Genomic DNA, 22,367 nt, shown 5'->3' with positions numbered 1-22,367 from the left:
GCTTTAAGTGTGGTCCGACGACCACTGGCACTACAACTTGTCGAACTTCGAGGAGCTCATTAAAAACGGAGATTCAGGGGCACCACACAGACACACTGAATCGGGCGCTGCGGTGAGGCCCGGAGATATGCATTTTTAGGTTTGAAAACACGCCCCATCCTCTACCCCACTCCCCCACAGTTCTTTCGGCTCCAGCTCCTTGCAAGATCTGAGCAGATCTACAGGGCGCTCAGCGTCCTCCAATCTGACCTCAGAGTAGCGTGGGCGGCGCGTTTTCTGATTGTAAACTGTTACGTACTAGCCCTCCGGCCAACACTAGCGGACGCCAACCAGGGCCCAGTCCGGATGAAGAGGGCCGCCGTACCTCCATCACCTCCTGGCCCCACTGCGGAACCCACTGCGGAGGCGGGGGCCGGGGGCAGAGGCGGCTCTGCAGCGCCCCTTCGAGGCTAGGGCCCTCCGCAGCGAGCCGGGCTGCCGCGCCCCTTCACGGCTCCCGAGCTCCTCCACCTTTTCTGCAGCCCCGCCCACGTGGGTAGCCACTAAGGCGCCTGCGCCAATTCTGCCTTACCCCAGCCTATCAACCAACAGGAAGTTAATAGGTTTCCCATAGTGCCTCGCGAGTGGAGGGGTTTGATTGCCCTCTCCGGAGGGCTGAATACAATACAGGTTCAGGTTGTCTTTGTTGGGATTGTCGTGTTGGGCCTGCGTGCGCTACGAGATTGCGGCTCGGTCACTGCCTGCTCCGGCGGGTGCAATGCCGCTTCTTCGGGGTGTGTGGGGCGTGCTGAGTGCCCTGGGAAAGTCGGGAGCGGATTTCTGCGCGGACTGTGGGAGTCGACTGCGCTCCCCTTTCAGGTAAGACCACGAGCCTGGAATGTAGACTATTTCTTCCACTTTCTGCGCCCCTGCGCCAACCCCCCCCCCCCCGCCCTTCCCCGGCCCAGGAGGTCACGCCTGCCTAGACCCTTTAATTCAGACCCCGACCTTACCAGGGGGGTGGTAGCTGTGCGGGCCTTATCCAGTAGTACCCCATGCTTTGCTTCCGGCCACCTTCCACCTTCCCGCCCCTCCTCTCTGTCCGGCCTTGGAGCACCTGGTTGTTTGGTGTTCTTTGTAAAATTGCGGCGACAATCTCCCGCCTTCATCTGCGCGTGTAGGAGGCGGGGCCCAGGAGCTGCAATAGAGGTACATTCGCTCCTTTCTGCCCTTCGTAGGAGGTAAGCGCTTGGAGTTAGGCTTCAGTTTTGCAGGCTCTTCCCTCTGGTTAGAGCAGGATTTTAAATGTCACTAGCTTTTTTGGTCGAAGATGTCGGAGATACAGCATCTTGATGACATCTTATTTGGCACCTATTTATGCATGTGAATATTGGCGTATATATTTGACACTGGTTATTTTCCTTTTATTTATGTAGTTTTGTGTATATCCCGAGATGGTTTTCATCTACCTTAAGAAGTTATCCAAAGAAGCCTATGACCTCATATGTTCGCTTTTCTAAAGAACAGCTACCCATATTTAAAGCTCAGAACCCAGGTAAGTAGTTTTGGGGCTTTCACACTCTTCTCTGATATAATAAAGATCCCACTAAGCAGTTAGACTGCAAAGCTGATTTTCTCTACCAAACGATCCAGTGATTGCAGGAACATAACTGTTCTAATTGGTGGCCTGTGAAATAGCAGGTCTAACATTCTTTTGGCAAAGTAGAAATACTAAATATAATTGAGAACTTATGACAGGTATTTTATTTTTTTAAGATTTTATTTATTTATTTTTATAGAGAGGGGAAGTGAGGGAGAAAGAAACATGTGAGACTGTTAAGAGTATATCCTAAGAACCCAGAAGCACCAATCCAAAAGAACCTATGGGCCCCAATGTTCATAGCAGCACAATTTACAATAGCCAAGAGTTGGAAGCAACCTAGATGCCCATCGGTAAATGACTGGATCAAAAAACTATGGTACACTTACACAATGGAATTCTATGCAGCAGAAAGAAAGAAGGAGCTCCTACCCTTTGCAACATCATGGATGGAACTGGAAAGCATTATGCTGAGCGAAATAAGCCAGGTGGTGAAAGACAAATACCATATGATATCACCTTTAACAGGAAGCTAAACAAAACAAACAAGCAAGCACAATATGACCAAAGACACTCAAATACAGAACAGGCTGACAGGGACCAGAGGGGAGAAGGGAGATAATCACAGGGGAAAAGGGAAAGGGCTCACATGAACAGGTATAAAGGACACATGGACAATAACTGGGGTGGGGGGCAGAAATGGGAGGGAGCTGGGGAGCACTGAGGGGGCAGGGCTGGAAATACAAGACAGAAAACTGTGCTTGAACAAGAATTAAATTTTTTTTTTAATATTTTATTTATTTATCTTTAGAGGGGAAGGGAAAGAGACAGGAAGAGAAACATCAATGTATGGTTGCTTCTTGTGCATCCCCTGCTGGGAACTGGCCCCTGCCGGGAACTGGCCTGTAACCTAGGAATGTGCCCTGACTGGGAATCGAACCGCGATCGTCTGGTTCGCAGGCCCGTGCTCAACCCACTGAGCTACACCAGCCAGGGCTAAGAATTAAATTTTTTTAAAAAGAGAGAAAGGTGAGAGATAGACATTGATCAGTTGTTTCTCACAGTTCCCCAACTGGGGACTTGGACCTGCAACCCAGGCCTGTGCTCTGACCAGGAATTGAACCAACAACCTTTTGGTTCCCAGGCCAGGACACAATCCTTTGAGCCACACCAGCCAGGGGAAATGTGTTTTAGAAATAGCACCATTTTGGGCCCAGTTGCCCTTGCTTAAAAGACCATTGATGAATTATTTTATGCCTTGCTTAGCTCCTTGCCTCAGGGAATTGTTAATGAAAGTTGTAGTGAATAACTTCTGTGAAAGTGTTTTGAACACTTGAAAGCTCTATACAAAGTACTGCTAACTAACTTCAAGAGCTTTTGCACTGAAAGATTTCCAGATAGCATGTTTTATGACTCCCTAGAGAGGCTGTAGGGTCTTCCTTTGGGGTTGTAGCGTAAAGCTAAGCCCATTGCTTATGATTTCTAAAGCCTTGTCACAAGCAGTACATCACAGGACACTTCTAAAAATCAAGTGAGCTATAATAAAATTTCTCAAATAAAGAATTGGTTTATGAGACATGCTTAAGTGCTCACATCTTTTAAAGTGTAGGAGTTGAAACTAGTAAGTGGTTTGGTAAAGCATTTTCACCCCGCCATTTTAGTTAAGATAAGTTAGGAAATTGGGACTAATGAATTGATTTTAGAAAAATTTAGTTTGTTTGCAAATGGTATTTCTGTAATTAAAATCCAAGATGGTTATATGAATCAAGACTATTTTGTTCTTTATTCAGGTGTTGTGAACTTAATTAGTAAAAAACTTGGAAAAAATGTTTGATTAAAATATGAAGTAAAATACTTGATGAAATTGATTGCCCAACTGCTTATACTTGTAATCAATTTCTGAGGATCATTTGATATACTCCTTGATTATTAGATAATAAACTTTAAAATTTGCATAAAGTATTTTTTTAAGATTTTATTTATTTATCTTTAGAGGGGAAGGGGAGAGGGAGAGAAACATCAATGTATGGTTGCCTTTTGTGCATCCCCTGCTGGGAGTTGGCCTGCAAGAAACTGGCCTGCAACCCAGGCATGTGCCCTGACTGGGAATCGAACCGGGATCGTGTTGCATAAAGTATTTTTAAAATTTATTTATTTTAATTGTTGTTTAAGTATAGTTTTCTGTCTTTTACTCCCAACCTAGACCACCCCCTGCTGTGCTCCCTACCTCCCTCCCCTCCCCAACCCCCCCCCCCCCCCCCCCCCCCCCCCCGCCTTAGTTTTTTACAAGTGTCCTTGTTCTTTACAAGTGTAAAGAACACGTGTCCTTTACACTTGTTCCTGTAAATCTTTCTTTTTTCCCCCTGAAATTCCCTCCCCTCTTCCCTCTGGTCACTGTCAGCCTGTTCTCTATTTCATTGTATTTGGTTATATTTTGCTTGCTTATTTGTTTTGTTGTTTAGCTTCCTGTTAAAGGTGAGATCATATGGTATTTGTCTTTCACTGCCTAGCTTATTTCACTCAGCATGATGCTTTACAGTTACATCCATGTTGTTGCAAAGGGTAGGAGCTCCTTCTTTCTTTCTGCGGCATAGAATTCCACTGTGTAAATGTACCATAGTGTTTTGATCCATTCATTTACTGTTCGGCACCTAGGAGTGCACGTGTAGGAGGCGAGGCCCAGGAGCTGCAATAGAGGTGCATTCGCTCCTCCCTGCTCTTGGTAGGAGGTAAGCGCTTGGAGTTAGGCTTCAGTTTTGCAGGCTCTTAGCAACCTAGGTTGCTTCCAACTCTTGGCTATTGTAAATTGTGCTGCTAAGAATATTGGGGTGCATATGTTCTTTTGTATTGGTGTTTCAAGGTTCTTAGGATATGATCCTAGCAGTGGAATTGCTGGGTCAAAAGGCAGATCCATTTTTAGTTTTCTGAGAAAATTCCATACTGTTTTCCATAGTGGTTGTAGCAGTCTGCAATCCCACCAACAGTGAACTAGGGTCCCCTTTTCCCCACAGCCTCTCCAGCACTTGTTTGTTGCTTTGTTTATGATGGCCATTCTGACTGGTGTAAAGTGGTATCTCATTGTGGTTTTAATTTGCATCTCTCTGATAGCTAGTGATATTGAGCATCTTTTCATGTGTCTCTGGATCATCTGTATGGATAAAGTATTAAATTTACCATAAAATTAGTTGGTTAAAGAAAAGCTAAATCATTGTTATTAAATTGTGTGTGGTGTAGAGGTATCAAATAAAACATGTTTAGAGTTAATAGATTATGATTTCCTGGCTGTCTTTAGAAAAAAAATTAGTCCTGAGACATAAAATTGTGGTATCTTTTCTCATTCCAATCCGTAGGTGCAAGAAATTCAGAACTGATTAAAAAAATCGCAGAGGTATGGAGAGAACTTCCTGATTCAGAGAAAAAAGTAAGCATACAGGTTTTCAACATTTCTGACTGGTTGTTCTGTAGTTAGGAACAATTGTAATGCCTTTTAATGGACCAGATGACCAAGAGTTTTATTTACTTATTTTTAAACATCCATTATCTATAAGGAACTTCATACCTTCTGATCTATATAAATTATGAGAATACTGATTATGGGGTGCTGATGAAGGGCAGTGACGTCAAAGGCTAATTGCTAGATTCTGAGCTTGGTTAGCATGTATGTGAAAAAAAAACATGATTTTGGTCTATAAAAATAGGATCCCAGAGCACATTTTCCATTCCATGGTTCAGTCTGTCTTTACCAAGTCTTTCCTTGGCAGATGTGCTGTGTTTAATTGGCCAGCAACAGTTTATTGAATATCTTTTAAATTTATTTATAGGTATATGAAGATGCTTACAAGGCAGACTGGCAGGCGTACAAACAAGAGCTAATCAGAATTGAAGAAGAGCTAACTCCAAGTCAGAGGGTAACTTTAGAAAAAGAAATGATGCAAAAACGTTTAAAAAAGAAATCGATAATAAAAAAGAGAGTGAGTATTATTGAAATATTCTCTTGACAAAGAACTGAAACTTACATAAAGAATGAATATAGGTAGTTTTCTCTTTGGTGATATGCGTGGTTATATGGTGTACTCTAGTTAGGAAAAATGGGATCATTTGTTACTGAGTTCATCTTGGAAACCCTGTTTCTACCTTGGCATGTAGGAGTAGTAAGAATATTTGCTTCTGAATCTTGTCTAGCCTATTGATTTGAATAGTTTTATAGGTAACAGTGAGTTTGATTCTGAATATTGCTAATAGACTGCATTTAATAATACATCAGGGAAAAGTACCTATTGTATCAAATTAAATAAGTGCCTTCCCCCCCTCATTAAAAACCCCATGATTCCATCCTGGCTGGTGTGGCTCAGTGGATTGAGTGCTGGCCTGTGAACCAAAGGGTCACCGGTTAGATTATAGCCTTTAATGTGAGATGCCAAGGTATGTGTCCACCACCTTAATGCTTTGAGTCCTAAAGACTCAGCCATTTCAAGGCAGTAATCTGAGGTGGTTGATCCAGTTAGTAAAAGGATCCAGAAAAGAAACCAAGCATGAGAAATACACTTTCTGCATAGGGATGGTATGTGGAGGGGTGAGTACTAAAGTTGATTCTTCCCCTTTTACTGTCCCTCTCTCTTCAGTGCACCCAGCCACTGGGAAGTGGCAAGGACCAGAAGTGAGCATTGGGCAGAGAGAGGGGCTTTCTCTCTCAAATATTTCTTGTCTTCCTTTCTTTCTTCTGGTATTCCCAATATGTTTTTTTTCAAAAGATTTTGTTTATTCATCTTTAGAGGGGCACAGAAGGAGAGAGGGAGAAAAATGTATGGTTGTCTCTGGTGCGTCCCCTGCTGGGAACCGGCCTGCAGCCCAGGCATGTGCCCTGACTAGGAATCGAACTGCAATCCTTTGGTTTGCAGGCTGATGCTCAATCCACTGAGCTACACCAGCCAGGGCCCAATATGCTTTTGTTACGCCTGTTACACCTGTTGTAGTTGTTCCATAGTTCTTGGTATTCTGGACTTTTTTCCCTAAGTCTTTATTTGCTTTGTTTCAGTGTTTTCAGGGGTTTTGTTAATACGTCCTCTGGATCAGATTCTTTTGCAGCTGTGTCCAGTTTGCTAATAAGCACATCAAAGGCCTTTATTTTAGTTAGTGTTTTTGCCCTCTAGCATTTCTTTGTGGTTCTTTCTTTGGCTTCCTATCTCTCTGCTTACGTTACTCATCTGTTCTTGCTTGCTTTCTGGAGCCCTTAGTGTATTAATCATAGTTGTTTTTAAATTCCTCATCTGATAATTTCAACATCCTGCCATGTTTCTTTGCCTCTTAGTATGTCTTGGAATTTTTTCTTGGTAGCTTGGCCTAATGTACTGGGTAAGAGGCATTGCTGTTAAATAAGCCTTAATATGGTGGCGGGGGTGGGGGCAAGGGAAGTATTCTCTAGCGCTGTGATTAGGTCCCAGTATTTCTGAGATCCTATATCTCTTCTGTGAACTGCTCTAGCATTTCTCAGCTTTCTCTATTAACTAGTTGTCCCTGAGGGAAGGCCTTGTGAAGAATAAAGGAGTGCTCAGACATTTCAGAATGGCTCCTTGTCCCCTCCCCCTGCTGAAAGCAGTGGTGACAGGTAGGACGTGTATTTTTCTAGATACTTAATCTGGTCAAGCCTCTGAAATTGTAAAACCCTCATTAGTGTGAGGGCCCTCCTGTTACAGGGTCCTCTGGAGTTCTTAAAAATCGCAGAGTTGTCCACACAGAACCACCAAACTGAGCACACTGCAGTTTGTTCATTACAGTTCAGGTTTTCCTACCCAGCTCTGGGTCGTGCAGCGCCATCCTCCTGAGTCTCTGCTCTGGTAAACCTGGACTCTGTTCACTTGTCTGTGCCCAATCTGGGGGCCAACCGCAGTGTGTTGTGTGCCCTCTCATGGATCCAAGAAGAGTTGTTGATTTTTCAGTCTGTTCATTTTTATACTTGTGAGGAAGAAGTGGCAACTGCTAAGCTCTTTACATGTTGAACCTGAAGCCTGAGGGTTTTTTCCCCTTATATTTCCTTTTCCACTCCTGGTTGGAATTTCCCTCCCCTCCCCATTAAAGACTGCCAGTACCAAATAGTTAGAGATCAGGTGAGAAGTGTGGGAATTAGGAAGTTGCAAGTGCATCATCTAGGAGAGAAATTCCTAGTAATAATTCTGGAAATAAAAGGGGCAATAATTAACTTGTGAAATCTACAGTAGTTTCATGAAATGTTCAGGAAAAAGGAAGTGATTTTTTTGTTGGAATTGTTGAATCCACCAACCGTGAGAACAAATGTCGGAGACTTTCAGGGTTCCAAAGATGTTACTTTATTGGCCAAGTTTAACCTGCGCAGGGGCAAACTCTCAAAGTGCCCGGAGACACGGTGCCCGCAGGGGCTGCAAACAAGAGTCGCACCTAGCGCTTACAGCCAAGTCCTTATATAGAGGCAAGCAAGCAAGCATTGCACAGATGTTGTGGCAGTTAGCTATTGGTTTACAGAGCCTGCGTGTGGGGAACAGGGTGGGGTCTGTCTCAACTGAAAAGAAAATTTTGAAACTAAACAGATTGCAATCAACTTACAGGATGTTTGCTAGGGACGCAGGCTCCTTGGGGCTGAGACTATTTTTCTGGTTCCCAACAGGAATCAGAGGAGATTGTTTTATCTTTTAAAAAAGATGTGTACTTATGCTCAGTTACTCAGTTAATGGAGACCATGAAAATAATATGTAAAGGAAATGTATGGATAAGAACTCATAAAGTCTATTATAATTTTCAAAACATAGTGCTATCAAAATTGTGACCCCAGAAGGAAATAACCACATTCTTTATATAAGAATCATAACATTCATTTTAAGGAACATTCTGCACAATACATAATAGTGAATGCAGTTTCTGTAAGTAAAATTAAGTCTCATAGGGGTTAAAGCTGTATCTAACTCTTCCATTTTTATTACTTAGGAGTTAACACTGCTTGGAAAACCGAAAAGACCTCGCTCAGCTTATAACATTTTTATATCTGAACGCTTCCAAGAAGCTAAGGATGGTACCTCACAGGTAAACTAGAACTGTGTTTGTTTTTTACATTTTTGTTTATTTTAATTTTTAAAATATTTAGGAGATTTTAGGGTGCCATATGTCAGGTGATAAAGAAAAGTAATAAATTACTATAAACAAGTACAATGTACAAGTAAGGCCCTCTTTCTTATTATCTCTTTAATGGAAAAGTCCTTGGTATTACCATATACAACTGAGTATACAGTTGCCAATATGTATATTGTCAAGTTTTTTAATTAAAAAATTTTTTTCTAGTTTGTAGGGTGTTAAAGTTTTGAAAACTTTTCTTATTCAGCAGTTCTTAACTGTTTTACTATCACTGGATAAGAGTAGAGCTGTAACATTTTGTCCTGGAATTTGAGCCTAACGTGCTGCTTCATGTTCTGTCCTTTAATAAAATGAAATTTTAGTTATGCCCATAGGAATGTCTTATATATGTGTACGTTGTTGTGCGAATGTGTCAAAGAAAGAAAAGCTTGTTAATTCCTGTTGTAGCTTAGTCTTTTTTCCTTCTTAGAAGCTCCAAATTGGCAGTCCTATTTTCCCTTTTGTAATACGACATGGTAAGAAAAATGTATGTTCAAATCTCTATCTCGTATCAATCTGAGAGGACGATTTTTGCCACTCTGCCTGTTTGGGTTATTTGGGTCTGGAGCTCATTTCACAAATCCTGTTTAACATATGATTAAATAATGTGTATATGTGATGTCTTCTTTGGCCAGATACTTTCATTAATTTCTTCCCTTTGGGGTTTTAAATTCAGCTTCTATGGCCCTACATTACTAATATGCAAGCTTATTGACTATTTTAGTTGGAATTAGCTCAGTCATTAATTTACCTTGGATTTAATTTTCTTATCAGAACGAGAAGGTTATATGACGGAGAATTCTAGATCAGTAGTTCTTAATTCTGACTAAAATAAAATAAATAAGTAAAATAAAGTAAAGCACTTTGGAATCACCAGGAAAGTTTGATGGCTGGGACCTATCCCTGGAAATGAAAATTAAGTTGACTATGTCATTTTATTCATTAAAAAGATAGTAGTTATTCATCCTTATAATTTAAAGAATCGAAGTATGGCTGGTTAAGAAAGACACTACTTTTCACTGCCCTGTCCTGTTTCTTCCACTAGAAGCAGATTCTACTGTTTTAGCTGATTATTATGGTATTCATCTCCATATCTCTAGATAACATTCTTATATTGTTATTTCTTTATTTTTTTTCAGTTTTAAGCATTAGCTATACTTCAGACATTACCTCCCGTTATTTAAGATGAACCTTGAATTCTCGCACTCTTCACATTTCCATCCATTACCTCCCAATATTGTTATCATTCTTTTGCTTAGATCAGTTATTTCTGTTTTGATTACTGTATTTTGCTGTATATAATGTGCACTTTTTTGCCCAAATTTTTGAGGGAAAAATAAGGATGTGCATTATACACGGGCTTAATCACATTATAATCATGTGGGTATAATAACTCTGTGTAATGTGCACAAAACATAGGCTCGCATTATACACAGGAGCACATTATACAAGCTGTGCCATTTGCAATGATTATTTTGCTTTTCTTGCAAAACTTACTTGGCTTGAACTTGGTAATGTTTTGTTTTCTTAGTTTTTTGGTACTATTAATAATTTTTCTGCAAACTGTAATATTCACCAGCTTTCAGTACATTTTAGATACATTAAATATTCTTTGGTTTCTAGTATTTCTGTCATTTTTCTTTTTTTAAATAATTTTTTAAAAGATTTTATTTAGTTATCTTTTAGAGGTGAAGGGAAGGAGAGAGGGAGAGAAATGTCAATGTATGGTTGCCTCCGGTACATCCCCTGCCGGGAACTGGCCTGCAACCCAGGCATGTGCCCTGACTGGGAATCGAACCGCGATTTTCTGGTTCGCAGGCCCGTGCTCAATCCACTGAGCTACACCAGCCAGGATCATTTTTCTTTTTATATTGTGTTTTTTTCTATTACTATTTATCCACCTTGTACCATTTTCTACTTCCACCCATCTCCTAACCCCTGCAACCAGCACACTGTTGTCCATGTCCATGAGTCCTTTTTATTTTCTGCTCAATCCCTCCACCCCCAAACCATGCCCCCCTCAAGAGCTGCCAGCCTATTCTCTGTCTATGAGTTTGTCCCTATTTTGCTTGTTAGTCTAGTTTGTTCACTAGATTCCACAAATGAATGAAGTCATCTGGTACTTGTCTTTCTCTGACTGGTTTATTTCACTTAGCATGATGTTCTCCAGGTCCATCCATGCTGTCACAAAAGGTAAAATTTTCTTCTTTTTTTTATGGCAAAGTAGTATTCCTTTGTGTAAATATACCATAATTTTATTCATTCAATACTGTTGGACATTTGGACTGCTTTCAAATTACTGCTGTTATAAATAGCGCTGCAATGAATATAGGGGGTGCTTATGTTCTTTCAATTTAGTCTTTCATGTTTCTTAGGATAAATTCCAGAAGTGGTATCGTTGGGTCAAAAGGCAGATCCATTTTAATTTTTTGAGGTATCTCCATACTGTTTTCCACAGGTCCGCACCAGTCTGTGTTCCCACCAACAGTACAGAAAGGTTCCCTTTCTTCCACATCCTCTCCATCACCTGTTTGTTAATTTATTGATGATAGCCATTCTGACAGGTATGAGGTGATGGCTCATTGTGGTTTTAATTTGCATTCCTCTGATGATTAGTGACCTTGAACATCTTTTCAATATGTCTGTGGCCATGTGTATGTCCTCTTTGGAAAATTGTCTATTCAGGTCCTTTGCCCATTTTTTACTTGGATTGTTTGGGGGTTTTTTTGGTGTTGAGTTTTATAAGTTCTTAGTTTTATAAATTTTGGGTATTAACCCTTTATCAGATTTATAATTGGTAAGTGTGTTCTCCCATTCGGTGGGTTGTCTTTTCATTTTATTGGTGGTTTTATTTGCTGTGCAAAAACCATTTATAGTTTGATGTAGTTCCATGTGTTTTCTGTTTGTTTGTTTTGTTTCCCTTACCTGAGGAGCTATATCAGAAAAAATGTTGCTATGAGTAGTATCTGAAATTTTACTGCCTGTGTTTTTTTCTCAGATTTTTATGGTTTCAAGTCTAACATTTAAGTCTTTAATCCATTTTAAATGTATTGTTTTGTGTGGTGTTTCATTTTTTTGCCTGTATCTATCCACTTTTCCCAACACCATTTATTGAATAGACTAACTTCAGCCCATTGTATATGCTCCCTTCCTCTGTCAAATATTGACTCTGAAGGCATGAGTTTATTCTCTTCTGTTCCAGTGATCTGCACCTATTTTTGTGCCCGTACCATGCTGTTTTGATTACTATGTACTTATAGTATAGTTTGGTATTAGGTAGGGTGAGTCCTCCAACTTTATTGTTCTTTCTCAAGATTGCTGATGGTTTTGGGGTCTTTTGTGGTTCCATATAAATTTTTGGAATTGTGGGGGCACTCAACCCACTGAGCCCTGCCCCCCATCCACCATGGATGAGAGGATGAGACTAAGTCTATCAAGACATAATCTGCTTGGGGAGGAAGGGTAGCCAGTATCTCAGAGGAGAAGGGCTTTGACCCTGTTCCTCAATGGGCTTTTATTGGGTTCAGTTTGCACATGAATACAGGTAAATATCATCAATCTTTGTCAGACAGTAATGATCAAACAATAGATAACATTCAGAGAACTATGAGGGCTTACTCTGAGTCTGGATCAGATAGCCAAAGGGCCAAGAAACTTTTATAACAAACTCATTTTAAGCTTGGACCCTTATCATTTAAATTGAGGGCATTCTTAGCGAGCAAGTTTCACAGGGTTTTATGCATTCTTTCTTAGGCCTGACCACCCCCAGAGAACCGCCCATTTCAGCACAGGGCCCCAACACCTCTGGCATTGCTTTAGGCTTAAGTCAGGCAGAAGAAGTAAGACAGCCAAGAGACTAGGAGACTTTTTACAGATAGAACGAGGACTTAGGCCCTTGAAAAGCCGAGAGGTGAGGGTCCATCACGCCTTTTATATAGTCCCCTAAGTCCTCTGAGGGCCCCTTTGCCACTGTGCCTGTCTTAGGTTGTCCCTCCCTTAAGGACTCTTATCTGTCATTGGCTAACCGGTCATCTGCTGGGGACAAGCAGGATGAAATAAAGTGGGCAGAGGTGGTGCCCCTGCTGGGAAGATAAGCTTTGTCTCCTTAGTGGTTTATGGTCCCAAGGTCTTTTTACTCAGCCTTAGCCATGGGGGATTACAGCTTCTGAAACCAGGCAGCACTGAATATTTGTTCTAGTTCTGTGAAATACAGCATTGGTACATTGATAGGAATTGTGTTGAGTCTGTACATTGTTTTGGGTAGTATGGACATTTTAATGATGTTAATTTTTCTTGTACATTAACGAGGTATGTGTTCCCACTTATTTGTATCATCTTCAATTTCTTTCTTCAGTGTCTTATATTTTCTGAGTACAGTTTTTTTTACATTCTTGGTTAAATTTATTCCTAGGTGTTTTATCCTTTTTGAAGCAATTGTGAATGGCATTGTTTTCTTAATTTCCTTTTCCGATATAGTTCATTATTGAAAAATAAAAATACAACTGATTTCTGGACGTTTATTTTGTATCCTGCTACTTTGCTGAATTTATTTGTCAGTACTAGTAGTTTCTTGGTGGAATCTTGGGAGTTCTGTTTGTACAGTGTCATGTCATTTGCAAATAGTTACGGTTTTACTTCTTCTTTTCCAATTTGGATCCCTTATATTTCTTCTTCTTGTCTGATTATAGTGGCTAGGACTTCCAGTACTGTGTTGAATAAGAGATGAAAGCGGACATCTCTGTCTTGTTCTTGATCTTAAGGGGAATACTGGTAGTTTTTGCCAGTTAAGTATGATGCTGAAACTGGAAAAGACACCAGAGTTCGAGCTGCCTGTCACTACCAAACCCAGTAAGCAGAAACAGGGATTGAATCTTTCTGGGTGCTTTATTCAGATGGCCAGAGATCTGAGAAGATGGTGAGTTCATACCCTAACAAACCATCTTGTCTTTTCTTTCCAGGCCAAGGTTTTTATAGCAGGGAGTAAACAGGATGTGGTAAGGGGTTTTTAAATTCAGGGAGGAGTTAAGTGGATTAAAAAAACAGCTTCAGCATTCTCACCCTGGGCGGTGGTCTTAAGCTGTGTCCCTGGCGGTGGTCATCTCACCCAGGAGTACAATGGCTCAGATGGCATCTTGAATTGCTTGCAGTCCTCCTGAGGAACAAAGGTGGAACTGCTTGTGGTCTCCTGAAGTGAGGGTGGGTCATACCTTCAGTTCCTGGAACAAAAACTTTTACATGCATTGTTTACTAAGCTTATTAGCTATTACGTAAACTAAAATTGTCCAGCTCTTAAGTCCCCTATCAATGGTGGCAGTGAGTATCACACTTATTGATCTTATTTTATCATCCTTTGGGTGCTTTTGCTTCCTTCTGTCCTTGTCTTTCTTGGTTTATTAATTCTGTTACAGAACTTCCCAAGTAGGGTACATGGTAGATTAGCTTTTTGAGTTTTCACATGTCTGAAAATGTCTCTCTTTTTATGTTTGATAGTTTCACTGGATAGAAATATTTCGTGTTCTTTGAAAATTTAAAGAATAATACTCCTTTATTTTGTAACTTCCTTGTATTGCTCTTGAGAAGTGTAGAGCCATTTTGATTACTGGTATTTTGAATGTGATATTGAAACTGGAAAAGACACTGGCTTTTGTGCTGCCTGTCACTACCAAACCCAATAAGAAGAGACAGGGATTGAATCTTTATGGGTACTTTATTCAGATGGCCAGAGATCTGAGAAGATGGCAGGTTCATACCCCTAACAGACCACCTTGTCTTTTCTTTCTAGGCCAAGGTTTTTTATAGCAGGGAATACACAAGTTGCTGTGAGGGGTTTTGACATTCAGGGAGGGTCAGGTAGAAGCAACATTCCTGTCTTGGGCAGTTAGGTTAGCTTTTCCCTGGTGTAGGTGGTTGTTTGCTCCTCCCCAAAACACAATGGCCTGAATGCCTCCATTTGGGATTTTTAGCAGTGCCCCAGGAGGTCGGCCGGTTTCTCAGGAGCCAGGATGGGCCTTATCTGTAGTCTCTGAAACAAAAGCTTCAACATGCACATTACTTGCTAGTTACAACTATTTAACTTAAACTAAAATTTTTCAACTCTTAAGTCTCCTATCAATATTTTGGTTTTTCTCTTTTTCTTTGTTCTAACTCTAGAATTTTTATTCTTTATGCAATTTTTGAGTTGATATGCTAATTTTCTTTTCTGTATTGCTTTCTTTTAGCCTCTTTGCTTTTCTTTCTGGGGTAACAAGTACATATTTTCACTTATTCACCCTGTTTCCAGCATGGTATTATTGCCCCCTACTATACCTGGTATCCACTGAGCAATTCATATTTTGCTGTTTTGAGAGGCCATATCCTAGAATATGCCCATGGTCAGGATTTAACCTGTTTTTTAAAACACTTTCAATCAGTCCTGATCTTACCTCAGTTTTTTACTTAACTGGTGCTGCCAATTGTTGAGCAACTTCGGAACTCTCCATTGTAGAACACCCCTTTCCTTACGGCTTCCCCTAGTGCCAGCGGGGGAGTAGCTCTCATGGGTTAAGGGAGCGAGGAACCGTGGCTGTGTGTGTGTTTCAGCTCCCACAGTTTGGCATTGGAAGTGCTCTCTCCTGTTATCTTTGTTCGTATGGGTCCATGCCTTAAACTTTTTTGTTTATTCATTTAATGTTTTTTGTTTAAATTTAAAAATGAAGAACAGGGATTTATTGCTCAGTGTTGGAGCCTGGGCTGTCCACGAACAAGGTGCCCTTGTGGCTGCCTGCTGGTGAGGGCCTTCTTCCTGTTCGTTAGCCGGCACCTTCTCACTGTCCTCACGTGGTAGAAGGATCCGCTTAATGGGTTTGTTCACCGCTCAGGGGTGAACAAACCGTCTTTCCATCTCTTTCATTTTTTTGAATGAATTATTTTATTTAGGTGAAAGATCAGATTACTTATGCATGCAACTTTATAAATTGTTTTTTAACTCACTGAATATGAAACTTTATGGGTTAAAGTTCATGGATAAGAAAAAGATGAGTTAGGGAAGAATTGAAAACATTAAAGTAACTCCTTTCAAAGCCAAGAGTTAGAGGAGTTATTTACTCACTAAAGCTTAAAATATCCAAAACATAGTATTTATGTAGTTTCAGGTACTACCTGATATCTTTCTTTCCTTTTTTTTTTAAAGATTTTATTTATTTATCTATAGAGGGGAAGGGAAGGAGAGAAGGAGAGAAACATCAATGTATGGTTGCCTCTCGTGAGTCCCCTACTGGGAACTGGCCTGCAACCCAGGCATGTGCCCTAACTGGGAATCAAACCATGATCTTGTGGTTCGCAGGCCCGTGCTCAATCTACTGAGCTACACCAGCCAGGGCTACCTGATATCTTTCTTGGTATCTGTTTTTGTTGATAGGAAGATAAAATTCAGTCAAAGTTCTGCTGAGAACAATAAAGTTACTCTCTCTTTACTTCTTAAAATCACAGATCTTCTTAGCTTTAAACAGATACTTTTCAGACCATGTTCTTCCCTCACGTTTCCACCTGCCAGTTTTTCCCTGTATTCTCTGCTCTCTGGGAGCAGCAGCATAAGCAGCGTGAGGCGTGCTGACTGTTCTCTCTGCCTCTCTTCCAGCTTTGGAATCCCCGTATCCCTTTAATTTTATAGATGAAGAACCAAACCTAAGGGGGGTAATAAAACTTTTTCCAAGTCCCATAATTAAGTTCAACTAAGTAGAATAGAGGCTGGTGTTGTTCCTATGACTGTACCTAAACACTTGGGCACACATTCCTGAGTAAAACCTTATAGGGAAGAAAAGAAAAACACTTAGTCTTTAAAGTTAAACTATAACAGAATATACTTGAATATCAGTATTTCTGAGCCAAAAAAGACAAATATGTGCACAGTAAAACCTCATCAACAAAATAAAAGGGCAGCCTACTGAATGGGAGTAAATATTTGCATGCTATATATCTGATAAGGAGTTAATATCCAAAATATATAAAGAGCTCGAACAACTCAATAGCAGAAAAAAATTCTGACTAAACAATGGGCAGAGGATCTGAATAGACATTTTTCCAAAGAAGACTAAAGATTGCTAAAAGGTGCTCAACATCACTAATTATTGGGGAAATGCAAATGAAAACTTCAGTTCACCTCACACCTGTTGTCACAACTGTTGTCAATGACAAGAAATAACCAGTGTTGGTGTGGATGTGAAGAAAAGGAAATCCTTATACATAGTTCGTGGGAATGTAAATTGCTGAAGCCACTATGGAAAACAGTGTGAAGGTTCCTGAAAATTTTTAAATTAGAACGATCATATATTCATCCAACAATTTTACCTCTGGGTAACATCCAAAGAAAAAAGAAAACATTAATTTGGAAAGATAACTGAGTGCCCACACCCTCACGTTCATTGCAGTATTATTTACAACAGCCCAGATGTGGAAGCAGCTTAAGCGTCTAGTGGATGAAGGGATAAAGAAACTGATCATGTGAATGTGACTATTATTCAACCATAAAAAGAAAGAAAACTTATCATTGCGGCAACATGGTTGGATCTTGAAGGTATTATGCTAAGTGAAGTAAGTCAGACCAGAGAAAGACATACCGAATCATCTCACTTATATGTGGAATCTAGAAAAAGAAATGCCTAAGCTCATAGATTTAAAAAAAAACATATTGGTGGTTGCCAGGGATGGGGGGGTAGACAAAATGGGTGAAGGTGGTCCAAAGGTACAGACTTCCAGTTACAAAATAAGTCTTGGTATCGTGTAATGTACAACATAGTGACTAGAGTTAATACTATATTGCATATTTGAAAGTTGCTCTGAGAGAACATCTTAAAAGTTCTTAAAAAGTTATGTTGACAGATGTTAACTATTAACTAGACTTATTGCGATGATCATTTCACAGTATATACATAATATTGAGTCACGTTGTACACCTGAAACTGGTATGTTATATGTTAATTATAGCTCAATAAAAGATAAATAGCTTTATTCCAGTCATTTTATGTATTTTAGCAGTTTAATAGTTTAATTTAGAAAGATGTTAAGAATTGATGAGGCTTTATCTGTGATTCTTAATATCCGAGTTTTTATTGAAATGATTAATAAAGAAATTTTTCTTTAATCACTAAAGTTCATGTATCTGGTATGTAAACATGTGTTGTTTTGCAGTTAAAGCTGAAGACTGTAAATGAAAGCTGGAAAAATCTTACTAGTTCTCAAAAGCAAGTAAGTATCGTTTTCATCTCAAGTTTCTAGTTAGAGTATCTGTGAGAGGATGTGTTAGGGCGAGGCTTGATTCAGGCGAAAACAACCTTACTCTACTAATAACACAGTGAGAGTATTTTTAAGTAATTTTCTATTCTTAGAATCAGTAAGGCTTTTTTCTTTTGGAAGTTTTTAACTGCAAGTTAAATTGGTATTTAAAGCCATGTCACACCAGTTTAGTGCAGTGTATCCAATGCCAGTCGCACTGTGCCTCCGTTCCTTTCCCACGCTCCCCAGCCCTGAAGTTGTAATAACTCAATACAAAATTTTTGTCTCTTACCTTTTTCTCATCTAATTTTTATCTCACAAAACATTCTTCCTCGGTCCCCCTTCATACATGTAGAAGAGTAAGGTAATTTTTATAGTATGTATTGGAAGCATTCCAGAAATTAATGGCAAAGATTCTTCTAAAATTACTTTAACAATTACACTTTTTCTCAGGTATATATTCAACTTGCTGAAGATGATAAAGTTCGTTATTTTAATGAAATCAAATCTTGGGAAGCACAAATGGTTGAAGTTGGACGTGATGATCTTCTTCGTCGCAAAGTGAGGCCCCCAGCAAAAAGCACTGAGGAGTGTTAAATGGAAGATTGAATTATGATCACAATGGATAGACACAAGAAACCAATTAGGTCTCAATGTCTGAAATTCTTAGAAAATTAGAAGAATAAAGTTAGTAAACATTTTATACTTAATTCCTTTTCTTTATGCCATGGACTTCTGCCAGTCCAATACATTTTGTATTGGTATCTTACTTTGAAAAACTCAGACATAACAAAAGTTCGTGTGAAGTTTATTTTGTGTTTAGAAACTGTAGAGGATCAAAATAATCCATGAAATGTATCAGTAACCATTTTACCTTTGATAAAGGTGACTCAGACTGTGAAGGTTTTTTATAATACTTGATGGCTATTGGGAGGGACATTCTTGTTTCCTTATATTATGGAGGCAAGGTTTCCTATTCAGGAGTGTCCCAAATTGTAGAGCCATCGTGTTCTATGAGTAATAGTGCATTTTTTAAAAGAGCCCCCAGAACTCATTTAGGTAAATTCCAATTCGTAGACATAATTTACATTCAGGACTAATGGTTGTACAGGCAAGGGCTTGCTGGTTTCAGTTGCAACTTTTTGTACAAGAGATGGACAGATTTGTAAACCTTTTCCTCATTGTCTTTTTTTCCTAAAGTAAAAACTAAGGCATTATGTACTAAATCTATGCACATTGTTTTATATTGCATAGAACTAAATTTTTGTTTCCTAATTACAGGTTAAAGGTGAAACATTTGTTTTACCTTTTTTTTTTTTTTCTTTTTAAGTAGGGATATGTCTTACTTTTTCTCTCATGTGAGTGTATTTATCCAGAAAGTAGAGAACTTGTCTGGTAAGTTTTAAAATGAGAGATCCCAAAACAGAAGTCTCCGAAGTCTCTGGACTTGGAACCTATCTTTTTAAAACATTTTATATGACATAAAAGATATCTAAGGATAGCCAGCTCCGGCCCATGGGCCCAATTCTGCCCACTGCTTGCTTTTCATGGCCTGTGAGCTCAGAATTTTGTTTACGATTTTAAATGGTTAAAAAAAAGCATATTTTAAGACACAAAAATTAATATGAAAGTTAAGGTTTATAAATAAAGTCCTATTAGAATACAGCCATACTCATTCATTTATTTTTCATTTATGGCTGCTTTTGTGCACCAATGACAGAGTTGAATAGTTGCTTCAGAGACTGTGGAGTCTTTAAGACCTAAAATATTTACTATCCGACCCTTTATAGCAACAGTTTGCCAACCCAGGGCCTGCAGCAGAGTGTGGTGTGGTAAGCGTTCCAGTCCACTGATGTGATGGACTAGGTGTTCTGACCAACTCGGAGGTTCTTATTTTAGAATTTGTCAGCACTGTCATTAAAAGGAAAGAGGTCAAATCACAAAAACTAAACTGTTGTCCCACGGTGTTAGCAAGAAAAGTGATCTAGTTTTCAAATTATGTTTTGTCATAATAAAAGAGGTCCATCTGGTGTGGAATGAGAATCTCTTAAATAATTTGCTGTGCCTTGGTAAAATGAACCTGAAGAGTTTTCCAGTTAGCACATACAACAAAAACCTTACCATCTTTTAGCATTTGCTTATCTTAAGAGAGTTAAGCAAAAGTTTTCAGAATACACACTACCTTTTTGATCAAAATAATTCATCTTTCATCATCAGTTCATAGTAATAGGGCAACTCAAAATTTATATGTACCTTATGTTGCACAGACTATTTAGGAAATTCTCAATTCTCAATCTCCAGGAAAAAATTTTGAAGATTTTTATTGTTTGTGGATAGAGAATAAGTAAAAGGCCATGTCTTGTGCTATACTGAAGTTGACAAAGGTATGGACTATGGACTAACAAGAAACAAACTTAATAGGAAGCTTAAACTTGAAGTTGGGTGTTTTCAAATAATTTCCTCTTGTGGTTATGAATATGGGACAAAGTCTGCTGTTAGATAGATCCCATGAAGAGAGGGGTTGGGGGAGAAGAGGTGTGCTGGTGTCTATCACAGTCTTCCTCAACTGGGTTTCTGGGAGAGATTAAGCTCTAATTCTGTGTGGCATTTAGAATGGTACTGATTGTGTACCGTACTTAGGAGAATGGAGAAAATCATTCAAGTCATTTATGGTGTTCTGTGTATCAGGTGAGCCCAGGAAGCACATAGGAGTCAGTATGTGTAATATAGGATAGGTGAGGTTGAGAAATGAGTTTTGTAAACATCTCAAAAGACAGATGAATAAAACATTTAAAATTACCTTCTTCTGAGCTCTTAGCATTCAACTACATAAACTATTTCATACAGAATACATTCAAATCATATTTTTCCAATTATATTAGGGTGTTCAATGTCTAGTAAGTTCTCATATATAGGAGAAAAAAGTATGAAATTGTGCCTCGATTGGTATGGTTCAGTTGGACAGCGTCCCCCAAAGTAAAAGGTCACTGCGTCGATTCCTGGGCGGGGCACCTGTGACAGCGTATCAGTGTTTCCCTCTCTTCCTCTCCAACTCTCAAAAGTGAAACAGTGAAAAGAGCTAAAGAAGAACCGTTTTATGATAATACCAATTTTTGTTTGGTTCCTTTTTCTCCTAAATGAATGTCATTGTTAATGCTTTCAGTATGATAATCTGATTCCACGCCTTAATAAACTTCAGTACATGTTGAAGATTGGTATGCCATGTAGCAAATACCTTCCAGTTTAGCAATACGCACATTTTCTTTACTTTTATTTTTATTTATTGTTTTGAGAGAAAGGGGGAGAAGCAGAAGGAAATGGACTTGTTCCACTCCTGTATGCATTCATTGGTTGATTCTTACCTGTGTTCTGAAGGGGTCAAATCTGCAACCTTGGCGTGTCTGGAAGATGATATAACTGAGTTACCTGACCAAGGCTAAACACTGTTGTAAAGAATAAGAGCTTATGTCAATAACCAGTAGCGACTCATACAAAGCCTTTTTTTTAGACTAAGTTGACCTAATGAAGTAATTTTTTAGGACAAATTAGTAATTTGTTACTGATCAATTACTAGTAAATAATTAATTTAGCTGTAGTAGCTAAAGAACAGTGCTAGGTGGAAAGATGTTGAAGGAATGAAGCAAAACTGTGCTTTTATGCTGTTCTGAGCATGTGTTCAGAGTCAGGAGATTCTGTATTTTTGTTCACTGGAGTACCTGTGTTAGGTTTGAAATAATTAGATGACTGGAGAGGGTTGTGTGATAATTCTACTTACTGATGTTTAAAGGATATTGGCCCTGCCTGGTATAGCTCATGGATTAAGTGCGGGCCTGCGAAGCAAAGGGTCACAGGTTCAATTCCCCATCAGGGCACATGCCTGGTTTGTGGGTCAGGTCCCCAGTAGGGGGAGTGCAAGAGGCACCCATGCATTGATGTTTCTTGCCCTCTCTTGCTTCTTCCATTCCCCTCCCTCTAAAAATAAAATGAATAAAATCCTTAAAAAAATAAAGGATACTGTGTGAAGATTCAGCCTGCTGTAATCATGTAATTTTGCTATTGCTTTTGGCTAACTCCTTTCTTGAAGATGCGGTTTTTTAAAAACAAGTTGTATATTTTTATAGATCCTGTGAATGTGTGTGTATTTAAATTTCTGAATTAAAATAAGTTGATTTAAAGTAACTAGCAAATTTTATTGATTCTTTCCTGACATTTTCTGTACCTAAAATTAATCAATCACCACCAGTAAGATTTTATATTGTTAAGCAATAGTATCCATTGTTTTCCTTAATTTTTATCAATATTAACGCTAAGAATATTCTCTCTCTCACAGCCACCCTTCCTCCTCCCCCATTTGTCTCTTATAGAAAATTTGAAAATGTATTTAGCACAGACTGTGTTGAAA

At 39.2% G+C, this 22,367-nt stretch overlaps 1 protein-coding gene across 3 annotated transcripts; it reads left to right on the top strand.

Annotated features, from left to right (window-relative positions):
* The first annotated feature begins 313 nt into the window (after positions 1-313).
* Positions 314-21,597, top strand: TFAM (transcription factor A, mitochondrial). 3 transcript variants are annotated; one of them, XM_037062754.1, is made up of 7 exons: positions 318-858; positions 1,416-1,534; positions 4,930-5,000; positions 5,401-5,550; positions 8,534-8,629; positions 17,882-17,938; positions 18,419-21,597. In XM_037062754.1, exons 1-7 carry the CDS (start codon positions 758-760, stop codon positions 18,560-18,562), a joined length of 738 nt encoding a protein of 245 aa, XP_036918649.1. In that variant the 5' UTR covers positions 318-757; the 3' UTR covers positions 18,563-21,597. The 3 variants fall into 3 exon arrangements, with proteins under 3 accessions (XP_036918650.1, XP_036918651.1, XP_036918649.1); XM_037062755.1 differs by lacking the exons at positions 17,882-17,938; positions 18,419-21,597 and adding an exon at positions 9,147-9,553 and having other exon boundaries at positions 314-858; XM_037062756.1 differs by lacking the exons at positions 17,882-17,938; positions 18,419-21,597 and adding an exon at positions 9,125-9,555 and having other exon boundaries at positions 315-858.
* Positions 21,598-22,367: the final 770 nt, after the last annotated feature.

This window comes from Sturnira hondurensis, unplaced genomic scaffold, assembly GCF_014824575.4.
Source record: "Sturnira hondurensis isolate 20B ecotype Veracruz unplaced genomic scaffold, ASM1482457v3 Scaffold0014302, whole genome shotgun sequence".
Taxonomy (NCBI): domain Eukaryota; kingdom Metazoa; phylum Chordata; class Mammalia; order Chiroptera; family Phyllostomidae; genus Sturnira; species Sturnira hondurensis.
The sequence above is the reverse complement of the archived record's forward strand: the minus strand, read 5'-3'. Positions and strand labels throughout refer to the sequence as shown.

What these genes read in the sequence shown, in the direction of transcription:
- TFAM (XM_037062754.1), top strand. Translation starts at nt 758, where the DNA reads ATGCCGCTTCTTCGGGGTGTGTGGGGCGTGCTGAGTGCCCTGGGAAAG. An exon ending in AATCGATAATAAAAAAGAGA is followed by an intron (nt 5,551 to 8,533) that starts GTGAGTATTATT and finishes TTTATTACTTAG; the next exon opens with GAGTTAACACTGCTTGGAAA. An exon ending in CTAAGGATGGTACCTCACAG is followed by an intron (nt 8,630 to 17,881) that starts GTAAACTAGAAC and finishes GTTGTTTTGCAG; the next exon opens with TTAAAGCTGAAGACTGTAAA.